General features: G+C 42.0%; 1 protein-coding gene across 3 annotated transcripts; it reads left to right on the forward strand.

Moving 5' to 3' along the window:
* The first annotated feature begins 4,078 nt into the window (after positions 1-4,078).
* LOC101171273 lies at positions 4,079-13,010 on the forward strand. 3 transcript variants are annotated; one of them, XM_023963525.1, is made up of 4 exons: positions 4,079-4,139; positions 4,226-4,278; positions 4,364-4,798; positions 4,877-5,408. In XM_023963525.1, the coding sequence occupies exons 1-4, from the start codon at positions 4,111-4,113 to the stop codon at positions 5,353-5,355; spliced, it is 996 nt and encodes a 331-aa protein (XP_023819293.1). In that variant the 5' UTR covers positions 4,079-4,110; the 3' UTR covers positions 5,356-5,408. The 3 variants fall into 3 exon arrangements, with proteins under 3 accessions (XP_023819293.1, XP_023819292.1, XP_004076984.1); XM_023963524.1 differs by lacking the exons at positions 4,226-4,278; positions 4,364-4,798; positions 4,877-5,408 and adding exons at positions 11,783-11,835; positions 11,920-12,354; positions 12,433-12,974 and having other exon boundaries at positions 4,099-4,139; XM_004076936.4 differs by lacking the exons at positions 4,079-4,139; positions 4,226-4,278; positions 4,364-4,798; positions 4,877-5,408 and adding exons at positions 11,649-11,698; positions 11,783-11,835; positions 11,920-12,354; positions 12,433-13,010.
* The last annotated feature ends 2,788 nt before the right edge of the window (positions 13,011-15,798 follow it).

Consider the following 15,798-nt stretch of genomic DNA (forward strand, 5'->3'; position numbering starts at 1 on the left):
CACTGAGTTTGCTGAACTAAGCTGTTACTGCTCCTTCTGTATGGTAAGTTCTTCTGTCTCTCCAGGGTTCTCTTAATCTGGTGCTCCTCCACTGATGAGGTCTTCTATGTTTGCTTCTATGTGAAGCAAAGAGAAACAGCGCCATCTCTTGGCAAAATGCAGCACTTTAAGCGTTTAAGCCTTTATTTCTGATCACCCCTGGGGTGAGACTTAAGGACTTTATAGTTTGCCCTCTCTGACTGGCTTTCATGCAATTAATCCAAATCTGTGTGTATATATATATATATATATATACACACACACACAGTACAGACCAAAGGTTTGGACACACCTCATTCAAAGGGTTTTCCTTATTTTCATGACTAAAAATTGTAGAGTCACACTGAAGGTATCAAAATTGTGAATTAATCCATGTAGAATTATATACATGACAAAACAGTGTGAAACAACTGAAAATGTCATTCTAGGTTCTTCATAGTAGCCACCTTTTGATTTGATCACTGCTTTCCACATCTTGGCATTCTCTTGAGTATATATTTATCTTTTTCCATTGTTTTCATTGCTGAAACTGAAACAAACCAAGCGCACCAGCACAAATCCTTTCAGCATTTCCTTCTGATTTAGGCAGTTTTTTTGTTTTGTGCATTTCTTTTTGACAACAGGGTCATGAGCTCAGTGGGGGTACTCCAGCAAGCATGTTTAAACTACCCTTACTTTAACCCTGAACTCTGGCTGAAATCCACCTGAACTTGCTTACTCTGGGTATGTCGGTTCCAAAAGACCAGATATGAGTCAGTGTAATTGCACTTGACTTGGTAACCCTGAGTTAATGCTCGTGCACAGCAAGTACATGAAGACATTCTCAATGGATCGCCGATTTCCAGATTGACCATGGAAACACGTGGAGAGAAAAAGAGAGTGCTACACTCCAGTGAGACGGAGTCTGAGATTTTAATGACGGCGTATGAAGATTATACGTCCATCAAAAAAGTAATACGGCTGCATTATCAGCAAAAGAGTTTCTGCTTGTAGAAAAATGACAAAAATAAACGCACGAGTTTCTGTCTCATTTCTATTTTCATTGTGACGCATATATATATATATATATATATATATATATATATATATATATATATATATATATATATATATATATATATATATATATATATATATATATATATGAAACTTATCCAACTTAATTTTTTTTAATGACTTTTTACAACTCAAATTTACATATTTATCTAACTAAATTGTCATGACTAGAACGCTGGACGGACCCCGATGCTGAAACCCAGAAGGCAGAGACAGGTGAAAGGTAAGTAAGTTTAGAGTTACTGGTTGATCCTGGCGAAGCTGTGGATAACGTGGCTGCAGCTCTTGATTGAAGGCTCTGGTACCGGTTGTGGAGAGCTCCCTGATCGAGGGGCTAGACAGAGTTTGTGGCTTGAGTTCTTGGTGCGTGGCATGGCTGGAGATCTTGAGGAGCACATGATAGCTGTGGCACAAAAGAAGCCGTACGGCACTCTTTACACAATAGTTGAGATTTATAAAAAGCAAACTTGACGGGAAAATGTGCGGTCCTTCACGCAAGCTCTGACCCAGGCGTACGCACAAAAACGGGTGAAATGAGAAACGGCGACACGGTCGGCAGATGGAAGAAACACGTGAAAGTGAAAATGACAATACTGCCTCTCATAAATAACATGAAGACTTCACAAAGCAAGTCTTACAATTAACAGCCTACACGAACACCCGTTTGATCGATCAGCAGTGAAACAAACAAAACAACAAACGAAAATTACAACAGAAATTCAAACAAACACTTATTTGCAGAAAGAAAAGTGAAATATGTTCTGCAATATTGGCATGTTGTGCAATTCATCCTCATAAATAATATATTTAACAGAACGAAATAATGTACAAAACTGATATTCTCGTTAATGTGTCCGTCTGGCGGAGCAGATATAGGTGCAATTAGACAGACAGATGGATAAGATAGATAGATAGATAGATAGATAGATAGATAGATAGATAGATAGATAGATAGATAGATAGATAGATAGATAGATAGATAGATAGATAGATAGATTAATTGTCCACTGGGGAAAGTTGTTTTCATATTAAAACATTTCTTCATAAGCTACGGAATCATGGTATTCATGCATATTCCTTTAGTTTGTTTTATTTTTGGATAAAACAATGTATGGCGTATGTCTCAACCATTCAGAAAGCAACAAGAAATTACATTTGCGCTGATCAATTTCCCATTTCCACGTCGATTATTACCGACATCTGTAGCTTGTCAGATGTAGTTAAATGGAGGGAAATAAAATGTCCCATCACAATGCGTAATGACGCACAATGGCTGATCTTGCACTCTTAGAAGATGTGGCAAATGGAAGAATTCGGAATGAACGCATCTTTAGACAGCAAGAAGACTTGCTGGCAAACGAGGACGAGTGGCTTATGAGCCGGTTCCGACTTCCTCGAGCCGTCCTGTTGGACCTATGCGGGCTTTTGGGGGGGTGTCACCCGGTGCATCTGGCGTGTCGGCGACCCCCCTGCGCCTCAGTCACCACTCCACTTAAGGGATTCCCCAATTATTGCCGCCAGTCTCTCATCAAGAGGAGTCAGCACCAGTGTAACACCCCCCCCCCCCCCCCCCCCCCCCCCCCCGGTGGCAGACACACTCTGGCGATGCAGCGGCAGACATTTTTTTTGCCTCGACTTTGATGTCCGACCATTTCTTTTTTATTTCGGCCACGGTCCGAGGTTGTGAGGCTACAGCATTTACGGCGTCTGCCACCGTTTGCCGCTCACGTGCCTTTTTGGCAATAGTAATGCCCACACTGTGCCCTCCAAACAACACTTTTCTCCTCTTTTCCACCTCGCCAACGATAACTTCTACTTCACATTGAGTGAAGTTACGTTTTTTTCATTTCCTCTCGGTGTTTGCCATGATTTCGCAATCAATGAATATTCATTTGTGGGCGTTTCACGGACTATTTATGGGCAACTATGGGCGTGTCACGAAGCCGCAAAAGCTGCGCAGCATTTAGAATTGGTTGTGATTTAATAAGGGAAAGATGCGTAGGATGTGCGTGCGCACGGTTTTATAAATCCGAATATTTCGGTGCGCACCCACGTCCTATGTTTCATCCGTACGCCACTTCTGACGCAAATCCTACGCAAAGTTTTATAAATGAGGCCCCTGGTCTTTGGTGGAGGAAGAAAGGATTGAAGTGGACAAGTGCAGGGACACTGATGGCTTCATGATTGGGCTGCAGAGATCCTGCAAACCACCCATCAGTAAATAAAACTTTCATAACTTGTAAATCAATCAAATGAGCTTCCAGACATTTGGAACGTTATCAATAAACATTCAGCTCACCTGTTCAACTGAGTTTAGTCAGTCTGATCTGCTGTTGAGCAGCGTTCACCTGCCGCTCTGCATGCTCACTTCCACTTTGATTGTAAATTTACGAGTTTTTTTCCAATAAATTTACGAGTTTTTATCTCCTAATTTACAAGATAAAATCTCATAATTTTTTTTTTTTTTTTGTGGTGGCCCTTATACTCTGTCTTAATTTTGAAGTTGACTGAACTCAAAAAAATGATTTACCTATGAAGCACATAATTAAGTTTGATCAATGTAAAAAGTTTATATTTCCAACAGCCATACGTGGTCTTATCACCCTCTCACGGTGAAAAAAGTATTATCTGAGCTTCTTCATCCACTAAATCATCTTCAAATGGACATGTCATGCTGCTTCACCTCTCTGAAAAAAAACTAACCTTCAAATAAACCTGCTCCAGACCAAGTTATGTTCAGAGCATGAGTTGCCATGGCAACTTGACATACCCTGAAACATACCTCCATTTCTGGAACCAAAAGCTGAGGTTATCAACTTCCTTACCCTCAAACTTACAGTGGTAACTCACATAACCTAGTTTTTGGAATACCCCCTGGAGGTCTGATAGTCTCTTCCTGAGAGTTTGTGTCCAGCAGCTGTCTGTTGTTAACCCGTTAAGCTCTGATTGGTCAGGACTGGTCTCTGCTAACATTGATAAACCTTCACCTATGAACCTTTCAGTACTGTGGCCTTCATGATGGAGACAGCAAGGGTTTTCCTGGGGTAGGAAAGAAAATTTTAAAACAGGTCAGCTCTAATGCAATAGAAGACTTTTCTAATGTTTTTTTATGTAAATGTTTTGTTTTCAGGTTCTCCCTTTTTGTTCTTCTGGCTGTTCCATCATTTAGTTTTCCTGCCAAAGGTGATCTTTCATTCCCTTTTGCTGACATCAGTGTAGATGAATGTGTGTTGATCTTCTTCAGAACTCGTGCTCTTTCTGCTTTCAGGCTCCAGATCCACAGATCATGGCAGTGGTGACCAAAAAGCAGCAACTAACTTTGCTTCCCACAGAGGAGCTCAGATGAGCCGCTCTGCTCCTGTGCATTACAGCTCTCATTCAAGCGGCGTCTCTCAGCCAGTTCCACTGTTTGTGCAGAATCCTGGTGTCCCTCAGTTTGTTCCCATGGTTCCATCAGGCAGCAGCTTGAGCTCTGCTGTGGCAGGATACCCTGTGGCTGTTCAGACAGGATCTACTGTTCCTGTGTTTTCCGGTGTTCCTGCAGCAGGAGTCTCTGAGGCAGTTCAGGTCCCTGTGCAGGCTCCTGGTTTCTCCCAGTTTGTTCAGACGGGCCCAGCAATGGTTGGCTCTGCTTCCCCTGTGTTTGTGCTGCATGAAGGAGCTGGTTCCACACAGCCAGGACCTGCTCAAGCTGCTCTGCCAGGTGACTCCTCTGAAAAGCTGCTGTGAATGTTGTTCTCCATGAATCCTCCCCTTTCTGACGAGTGTCTTGTTTGTCCAGAAACCCAGTGGGCTGTTGCTCCTCCATCTTTCTCTGAACAAGCAGCAGCTGATGCCCAGGCTGTGGGCTCCAGTGACTTCCTGCCACCAGTCCCTGCCCCTCCAGCTGGCCCTGTCCTCCAGTCTGGAGAGTCTTCCAATATTGTGAAGGAAGCTGAACTTGGCAACTACCAGCAGCAGACGGAAGAGTTTGGTTACCCGGCTGAGGCGGCGCAGCCTGGAGCTGCTTTCACCAGCGTGCTTGTTCCAGGCCAAGGACTTGGTGGCTTCTGGGGTTCTCCTTATCCTGGCTTTGACTACAGGCTCCTGTATGGTCTGTACCCTCCTGGCACCTACACCACCTTCAGCCAGAACCATGAGAAGGGCAAAGACTACTACCAATCCATCCACTACTTGAAGGAGCATGTTTCTGAAGACCAAGGTCCTCAACAGCAGCAGCTTCAGCAGAAGGTCTTCCATGGTCATCCCCAGAGATCATAAAGCTATTTACCATGATTGGATCTTGAGTGCTCTGAATAAAAGCTATCAGATGAGCTGTGTCTTGGCATCTATTGTTTAAAACATCTGTAATGCTTGCACTTTGGGTTTCACTGAAAATTTAATTTAGGAAAAATAAAATTGTTCCTTCCCCCAATATGTAGCCATGAGACAACACCCCAAGGTATTTTAAATGTACAAAAGCCTGTTAGGGCTCCATGACTAGAGTCGAGTGGTTTTGAAACCGGCTGGGGGTAAAACAAACTTGGACCGCTTCAGCTGGAGATGAGACCCATTTTACACGACAAACACTTCAGGAAATTCCCTAGGTGGTTCCTGGGACTTGAGGCTTTGTTTTCTAGATCGCTGCTTAACTGGTAATGCTCTATGAGCAGCTGCATAAACTTCACTGATTTTGTTTTCAAATGGATTATTTCAAGAATACACAAACCTTAGATATTTAGACATATTGATTGGAAGCAACTGGAAGGAAGTTGTATAATCCCACCCCTCATTTCATATGGTTCAAACTGGTTAAAGCACCAAGAATCAATTTGGGAAAACTACATCTTACCTGGATTTAGTCTAGAGTAAACTTGAAATAACTGCAGTACTTGATCTATTCCCATTTTGCCGTGGGTGTGGCAGTAGCTGCAGTCTTATATGCAGAATGTTTTTGATCAGATCAAAGATTGGATTACATAACAGTAAATTACATGCAATATGGCACATATAGTGGATAGTAATGACAAAAAATCTACATTTTTAGCATATCAATATTAATAGAATATAGCATTAGTCTAAGCAGGGGGAATGGGCCGCCCTGGATCATGAAACAATGTTCCCTCTGTAGAGAAATATGTATAATGGATGTAATGAAAATTATAATTATTCTCGAAACTTCAGTGCAGTAGGTAAGTTAGGAGAGCAATGTGTTAAATATGCTCTGATTAATAGTGTGGCAATAAGCCTCTCTAAACAGGAATGTTTTAAGCCTAACTTTGGATGTAGAAACTGTGTCGGCCTCTCTTACATGAGCTGGGAGCTTATTCCATAAAACAGAGGCTTGGTTGCTAAAGGCTCTACCTCCAACTGTACTTTTAGAAATTCTAGGAACCACAAGCAGTCCTGCATTTTGAGTGAAGGGCTCTGATTGGTCAGTAAGCCACAATGTGATTTTTAACATAGGCTGGGGTCATGCCATGTAAGGCCTTATAGGTTAGCAGGAGGATTTTAAACTTATTTTTAGATTCAACTGGGAGCCAGTGAAGCTAACACAGGAGTGATGTGATCTCTTCTGCTAGTTCCTGCTAACAATCTAGCTGCTGCGTTCTGGACAAGCTGGAGACTTCTTAAGGAACTCTTAGGACACGCTGCTAACAAGGAGTTACATTAATCCAGCCTAGACTTAACAAACGCATGGATTAGCTTTTCAGCATCACTTTTAGATAATGTATTTCTGACCCTTGATATTTTGCGTAGGTGAAAAAAAATGCAGTTTTACAAGCCTGTGATATGTGAGCCTTGAATGATAAATCCTGGTCAAATAAAACCCAGAGGTTTCTAACTGTGGATTTGGAGGCTATGTTTACACCATTCAGGAAGACAATGTGATCAGACAGAGCATCTCTGAGGTTTTTAGGACCTGGTATAATGACCCTTTGTTTTTTCTGGGTTTAGGAGGATGTAATTAATTGTTATCCAGGTCTTGATGTCTCTGATGCAGGCGTTCTTTTTCCCTATATGATCATTCTCGTCAGATTTAATGGATAAACACAACTGTGTATCATCTGCATAACGGTGAAAAATTAATGCTGTGTTTCCTGATTATGTTTTTAAGGGCAGCATGTGCATAAACAGGATGGGTCCTAAAACTGAGCCCTGTGGGACTCTGTAGCTAACTCAAGTGCAATGAAAGGACTGTCCGTTTACATTAACAAACTGGTATCTATTAGATAAATACGATTTAAACCATTGTAGGGCAGATCCTCTGATCCCTAAGTCATGCTCTAAACTTTGGAGTAAAATACTGTGATGGATAGAGTCCAAGGCTGCACTGAGGTCTAACAGAACCAGAATAGAGAGTAGTCCTTTTTCTTTGGCCAAGAATAAGTCATTAGAGACTTTAACTAGTGCAGTTTCAATGCTGTGGTGTGGTCTGCACACTGACTGAAAATCTTCAAAATGGCTATTGTCCTGTAGGTGGCAGTAAAGCTGCTTTACTACAACTCTCAGAGGAGGTTTAACAACTGAATATTTAAATGACTGTGGCATGTAAACCTTTTCTAAACCATTTCTGAGGGCGAGGGGGGGGGTTGCGCCTGCAGACCATACAAAGCCGCTCGCGGCTTCAATTATGAATGAAACTGCTTTTTGAGTCTTCCTGTTTGTGTGATTTATAGACAGTATGGTGTTTTCAAAGGAATTATAAACATGTTTGACTTTAGTGCTAAGAAGTAAGCTTAACTGTGACATTACTGCTAAATCACCTCCATTCCCTGAAATCCTGCATTTCTGATAGTTGTTAAAACTTGGGGGGCTTCATTCAGTCTAACATAGTCATCCTGTTGTAGCCAAGTTTCTGTTAAGGCTAGTAGACTAAGTTTGTCATAATGAATTTACTCATTGACTAAGAGGGATATGGATCTAATGTTTAGTATTAGTGACCCGCATTTAACTACATCATAATTTTGCTTGTTGTTATTGAGAGCACTAGTAGTATGGAGTCCTATACTGTTCATAATTAAATAAATAAATATTTAATTCAATAAATAAATATTACCCCATTCAAATACACAATCAACCAATAAATCTCTCATAAATATATAAAAAGATCATGAAAAACCAGCACACTGATTTTAAGTTAGCCATTGTATTATTCAATATATTTCATTTTGCTTTAAAAACATGTTCATTATTTTAAAACAGCATTTTAAAATATTCATTTTTAATCATGTTGAATTTTACTATAATTCTGTCTTTTTTCAGAAGCTCGTATTTCAAAATCGAATATTTTCCAAAGTAGCTTTGTTTTATTTCATGTTGCTGTTTTTCACAATGGCGTATTTATTTCATGAAGAGCTTTTTCAGCAGAATGGGTCTTTCTGTCAATCAGTGAAAGTGGGCGGGATCTAAACGTTCATTGGCTCATCCATGGAAATCGACTCTTATTCCTCGATACCCGCTCAGCGGTGTGCCAGCCAGAGAGATGAAATATTTCAGCGATATCAGTGCGGCTTTGCTGACATTAGAGGATCAAATATAGACAAACTATCTGTCTGCTGCAGAAGATGCAAATATGAACGACTCTGTTTTTGTAGTTTGAGGGTTTGTGTAGACCAAACCACAGAGGATTTCCGGTCGTCCACGTCTATAAGTCCCCCGTTGAAACACTCTTCATTCTTACGCCATTCACTCAGAGCTCACATCGTGCCTCACACCCGTGTCGGCTCGCAGGAGGTGAGCTGCGCAAAGCGGAACAAGCCTGCTCAGGCCTCCTGAACCTTATATTTTTCTATTTTCATTGAGACAATGATTATAATCAGGTCCTCTGATTTTATTTTTCGCTCCCGGGAATATGTTGAACCTTTCCTGCGATGACGTTTCTGACCGTGGTCGGAAAACGCAGCGGAGATCTGGGATTGATTGAGCAAAATTCTGCAGCCAGGGCTTACTCCAAGAATCAGGCTCTGTACTTTGGAGGAAACCTTTTTTTACTATTACTTTTCCGGGGGACAGGGCAACAGACCCTTAACTTGCGCTCACACACTCACTCTCGCGCTGCCTGGGTGCTCTGAGTTACACGTAATTCAAGACGTAGTTTGACTGCAGGACCTGAAGGAGAGACTCTCTCTGGGATGATCTCATGAACTCAAACATGGAAAAATTGTTATAATTTGAAACTATTCAAAAGAAATAAACCTGATCTTTTAACACTCCATGTACATTGTGCATCCATGCATTGTTACTGAGATAAGCGCAGGCAACCGCTCCATGTGGCTATCAGGCTAAAACATTAGGTGGTAGCCCCTCCCATACGCGGCATGTTGCGTTCATGGAACTCCAGTTCTTTTATGTATGATTTATTTATTTACTTTGACGTTACAGACAGAAGATAAAGAGTCAAATACAGAGTCCCAGAAGTCAGAAAGCGACGGGCAACATATGGGTAAGATTTGCAGGGCCGAAATTACATTGTACACAGTTAGGATCAGTACCAGGAAAAACTCTGGCAAGTCTGCTTCTAGACCAATGAGCTCTATGAACCACTTTACATTGAATAATACAGTGCCGGGTGCATATTGATGAGGAGTGAATTCGCCCAAGCACAGATCTCCACTGATCATTTATGTCTAGATGAAGCTCTTCTGACCAAGCCACACGTAGCTGGTCAGATGACGAATCAAGGGTGGATAGTAAAAAGCTATAAATTTTTGATATTGTACCCTTCAGAGAGGGGTTTATCCCCATGAGATTGTCAATCATAGTGGCTGTTGGGGCACTGGAAGGATCAGGGAAATGACGACAGATAAAATTACGAGCTTGCAGATACCTAAAGAAGTGAGTGTTGGGCATATTAAACTTTTTAGCTAATAACTCAAACGGAGCTAAAGTTCCATCTATGTAAAAGTCTTTTACTGAAACTAAGCCACGACTTCTCCACAGGGCAAAAGTCTTATCAGTAGATGATGGAGGAAACAGAGGGTTAAGATAAAGTGGGGACATGAGAGAGATTTTTTGAATTACCAGGTGCTGTTTCAGTTGAGTCCATATCTTTAAACAATGCTTCACTATGATGTTATCGGTGTAAGATGTGAAAGATAATTTAAGAGGCAGACTCAAAAGAGACAATAAAGTAGCAGAGGCAAAAGTACAAGATGATTCCTCCATTAGTAACCAGACTGGCTTAACAGTGTGACTATGACACCAAAATAATATTGTTCGGATATTATGGAACTCCAGTTCATAGAAGTTTTGTGGAACTCCAACAACCACCCAGCCTAACTTAGACCACTACTAGATGTTCATGAGAAGAGGAAAATAGCCGAACCGATCACAAAATCACCCGAATTATGCACACTCGGCCAAAGCCACTTTTGTCCGCAAATTTAGAACAAAAACTGCCCAATTTCGTGTAACACTGTGGATGTGTTGAGGTGCATACTCTCCCTAGTGTTGAGGAGAGTGTATTGCGCCGTCACGTTTGGTGAAGCATCTTGGATCGATGTAGTCACGGTGCTGCTGCTCATGTCTGAGTTAAGGAGTAGCCAATCCCAAAAGTGTCTCCGCCTTGTCTAGTTTGATTGACAGACAGACACAGTCTCCTGAAAAAGCTCTTCATGAAATAAATACGCCATTGTGAAAAACAGCAACGTTAAATAAAAACAAAGCTACTTTGGAAAATATTGATTTTGAAATCCGAGGTTCTGAAAAAAGACGTAAAATTATAATATATTCCTCATGATTAAAATGAATATTTTTAAAATGCTGTTTTAAAATAATGAACAGGTTTTTAAAGCAAAATGAAATATATTGAATAATACAATGGCTAATTTAAAATCAGTGTGCTGGTTTTTCACAATTTCATGATCTTTTTATATATTTATGAGAGATTTATTGGTTGATTGTGTATTTGCATGACGTCATATTTATTTATTGAATTAAATATTTATTTATTTAATTATGAACAGTATAGGACTCCATATAGTAGCTAAAACAAGATTTAAACAAAGTTAAACAGCAAAGTTGCCGATCTGCCATGAAGAGACAGGTTGCCCCATAACTGCCAGCTGCTAAATAATCAAAATCAAAAAGAAACTTAAATCTCGAACAAACAACTTTATTGTTGTTTTAATTTTGGGTTTTGTTATTTAGAAGTGTTGTATTTTTCCATGCTTGTGTTAAGTCTTTTTTTAAGGCTTTAATGGCTGCTTATGTTGTTTTTCTTGTTATTGTTCTTTTTATTTGTTCCTCTCATGAAGTGTACCACACCATAGTAAAAATGTCTACACAACACAGGTCCACACATCTTCAAGACTCAAAAGGAACACTAAAAATGTTTGAATTCTTATTTTATTTCTACCCTTTTTTAAAAACTTAAAGTAAAAATAAAGAAAAAAGACATGACCCGCTGTCCACTTTACCACCTGCTACCGTCCAAAACCCTTACTACACATAATACATTTCTCAAGTTTCTGCAGAGCAGTTTGTGTCCAGCAGCTGTTTGTTGTTAACCCGTTAAGCTCTGATTGGTCAGGACTGGTCTCTGCTAACATTGATAAACCTTCACCTATGAACCTTTCTGCACTGTGGCCTTAATGATGGAGACAGCAAGTTTCCTTCTGGGGTAGGAAATTGATGGCTCCTTACAGGGTTTTATCAACTTTAATGTGAAATGCAATTGCCTTCTAATGGGTTTCTTTATTTACAGGTTTTCCCTTTTTGTTCTGCTGGTTGTTCCATCATGTGGTTTCCCTGCCAAAGGTGATCTTTCATTTCCTTTTGCTGACCCATCAACAAGGATGTTTTGTTGATCTTCTTCAGAACTTGTGCTCTTTCTGATTTCAGGCTCCAAATCCACAGATAATAGCAGTGGTGACCAAAAAGCAGCAACTAACTTTGCTTCCCACAGAGGAGCTCAGATGAGCCGCTCTGCTCCAGTACATTACAGCTCTCATTCAAGCGGCGTCTCTCAGCCAGTTCCAGTGTTTGTGCAGAATCCTGGTGTCCCTCAGTTTGTTCCCATGGTTCCATCAGGCAGCAGCTTGAGCTCTGCTGTTGCAGGATACCCTGTGGCTGTTCAGACAGGATCTACTGTTCCTGTGTTTTCCGGTGTTCCTGCAGCAGGAGTCTCTGAGGCAGTTCAGGTCCCTGTGCAGGCTCCTGGTTTCTCCCAGTTTGTTCAGTCGGGCCCAGCAATGGTTGGCTCTGCTTCCCCTGTGTTTGTGCTGCATGAAGGAGCTGGTTCCACACAGCCAGGACCTGCTCAAGCTGCTCTGCCAGGTGACTCCTCTAAAAATGTGCTGTGAATGTTGTTCTCCATGAATCTTCCCCTTTTTGACAAGTGTCTTGTTTGTCCAGAAACCCAGTGGGCTGTTGCTCCTCCATCTTTCTCTGAGCAAGCAGCAGCTGATGCCCAGGCTGTGGGCTCCAGTGACTTCCTGCCACCAGTCCCTGCCCCTCCAGCTGGCCCTGTCCTCCAGTCCGGAGAGACTTCCAATATTGTGAAGGAAGCTGAACTTGGCAACTACCAGCAGCAGACGGAAGAGTTTGGTTACCCGGCTGAGGCGGCGCAGCCTGGAGCTGCTTTCACCAGCGTGCTTGTTCCAGGCCAAGGACTTGGTGGCTTCTGGGGTGGTCCTTATCCTGGCTTTGACTACAGGCTCCTGTATGGTCTGTACCCTCCTGGCACCTACACCACCTTCAGCCAGAACCATGAGAAGGGCAAAGACTACTACCAATCCATCCACTACTTGAAGGAGCATGTTTCTGAAGACCAAGGTCCTCAACAGCAGCAGCAGCAGCTTCAGCAGAAGGTCTTCCATGGTCATCCCAAGAGATCTTGAGGTCAATTAACATGGTGGACATCATGAGGACATTAGGCCTAATTTAGAACTTGGAAGCTAAAGTTTGACGTAATAAAAGACCTGGAAACCTGACTTGACTTATGTTTCTGTTAAGTATTTTAAAACGAGGCCTCAAACCCAGTCACCATAAATGTGTTGCTGCCTCTGACATGGTGGCACATTCAGTGGAAGATGAGGGAAGTGCTCAAGTGATCATGCTGTCATTGACGAAGGTTTAAAAGATCTTGATTTTTGTAATGGAGCCAATGATTCTAAAACCTCCATTTAAAAGTTGATGGAAAGTTCCTGTGTAGGTCTAAATTTGCTTTTTTAACATCCGCATTGACACTTGTGCTATCTTGGCTGACCCCACCCTGACGTGTTCTCCCTATCATGACAAAGGTGGAAAGATATGTAATTGGAAACGCGTGAGGTTCACAAATCACTGAGGAAAAGGTTCAGAGCACTGTCTAGTGCAGTGTTGTTCAACCTTTTCTGAGCCACGGCACACTTTAAACTTAAAAAAAATCCCGCGGCACACCAGCATCCTAAATTAAAAAAAGGAGAAACTCAGTCTGTATTGATCTACAGCCCCTCCCTCCACAGTCTCGCATGCATTTTTGAGAATTGTTGCAGAAAAAGATGGAAACTGCAGCTTTTTTTTCTAAAAAGATTTAAAAGCAGTTTGTGTGTTCGTTGGTTTCAAGACCTTTAACAGATCTCCTTGTGCGCTGTCACTCTCACAACCCAATGCATCATGGGAGATGTAGTGCATGAAACGGCCGGCGGAGATCGCTTTTCGGAGCTTCATTGTATTCACTTGTTCCACGGTCTGATACCGGACTCTGTGGAAAGCTACACCGCTAAAGACGAGTTTTAGCTGGTATTGTTAGAACTGAGCGACTTTACGAGCTAAATCGGGACAAGGAAGTGAAGACTTTAACCACTTCTGATTGGTCAGACTGATGACATGTGATTAAGCCCCCCAAGAATGATTGGTGGAGACAGTTAAAGGAACGGGACTTTTCCAAAATACAGCCGGAGCTGCAGCTGAATCGTGGTAACGTCATTCTTATCAAAATGTCTTTAATAAAATAAAATAAACGCAAAGAAAGTATTTTACGATCTTTTATATTCCTAACTCAGTGTTTTATCAGGGCCTGTTTGGATGAACACAGAGCTGAAATCCTGGAGATGGGAAATGTTAAATCAGTTAATGAGGGCAATTTCCCACGGCACACTTGACCATCTCCCACGGCACACTAGTGTGCCGCGGCACACTGGTTGAAAAACACTGGTCTAGTGGGTCTAGATGACCTAACTCCCAATGTTAAGTGCCTAGTATAGCACAAGGGTTTAGTCTGGTCTATCTTGGACCAATCCTGCACAAAGACTTGATGGCAGATGCATGGTTAAATGCAGCCAGTAGCCGCGGTTACATGGGCAGAATATCTTGATCAATGGTCGGGTTAAAATTGACCCGTGCACATGGGCACAGAAAACCTTTTTCCGATTAGAAACGTTCCCATGGATCACACTTTCGGTCGGAATGAATCATTTGGGCATGCGCAGTGTAAAATCACCCAGATGCGGAAATAGGTCCCGTTGTAAACAAACCGCTGCCACAGACAGCATGTGGAGCAGCTCCGTAATACGAGACTCTTCCAAACGTGCTTTTATTATGAATATAAGGAAGCGCCTGTTCGCTCATCGTTGCATTTAATCCGTGTGGTCAGTGCTTTTTTGTGGAAGAATTAAGCTGGAAGAAGGCTTAAGACAGGCTAACATGGGCTAACATCATTAGCCTGATGGACACAAAATCCAGGACCGTGCGAGAAACGCAGCAATCTGCATCCTGGCTGCACGTAAATGTCTGGGAATAACATCAGCCTTTATTTTGTCGGGACACAACTGGAAACACAAATCCACGTGATTGTTGGAACAGTTTCTGAGGATTGAGCGACATTTATTTCTGCTCTGAAAAGTTCACACAGACCCCAAAGCCACTCTGTGAGCTAGCGGCCTGAGCTCTGTTTGAACACGGTTCCTCCTGAGTGCTGCAGCCGCTAACCCAGAGCTACGGTGGCCCAGAAGGGTCACAACACAACACATTAACTTTACACACAACACATTAACTCACAACACAACACATTAACTCACAACGCAACACATTAACTCACAACGCAACACATTAACTCACAACACAACACATTAACTCACAACACATTAACTCACAACGCAACACATTAAGATAAGATAATAAGATAAAGATACTTTATTGATCCCAGCTTGGGAAATTCAGTTGTTGCAGCGTCGGCGTTAGGCTCAAGATACAAACTTACACACAATAGATGACAGAGAACCAAAACAATCAATCGGAAAGAAACATCAGTGAATTAGCACAGTCGTATTGCATGCCACATCAGGAGAGAGAAAATAGACGGACCATAAATGACTTTATCTATTGCACATGGATGACAAGTTATAGAGTCCAATGGAGTGAGGAATGAAAGATCTCCTGAAGCGGTTTGTGTGACAGCGAAGCTGCCTTAGCCTGTTGGAGAAGGAGCTCCGCTGACCGTCCAGAACAGGATGGAGAGGATGCTCAGGATTATCCATGATGGATACCAGTTTATTTAAAGTCCTCCTCTCCATCACAGATTCAAACGTGTCCATTTTGCAACCAATTACAGAGCCAGCTCTTCGGATCAGTTTGTTCAGTCTATTGCTGTCCCTAGCAGATATGCTGCCCCCCCAGCAGACCACCGAGAAGAACAGAGTGCTGGCCACAACAGACTGGTAGAATATTTCAAGCATCTTGCTGCACACGTTGAAGGACCTCAGCCTCCTCAGGAAATGGAGTCTGCTGCTGGCCTTCTTA

This window comes from Oryzias latipes, chromosome 15 (assembly GCF_002234675.1).
Source record: "Oryzias latipes chromosome 15, ASM223467v1".
NCBI lineage: Eukaryota > Metazoa > Chordata > Actinopteri > Beloniformes > Adrianichthyidae > Oryzias > Oryzias latipes.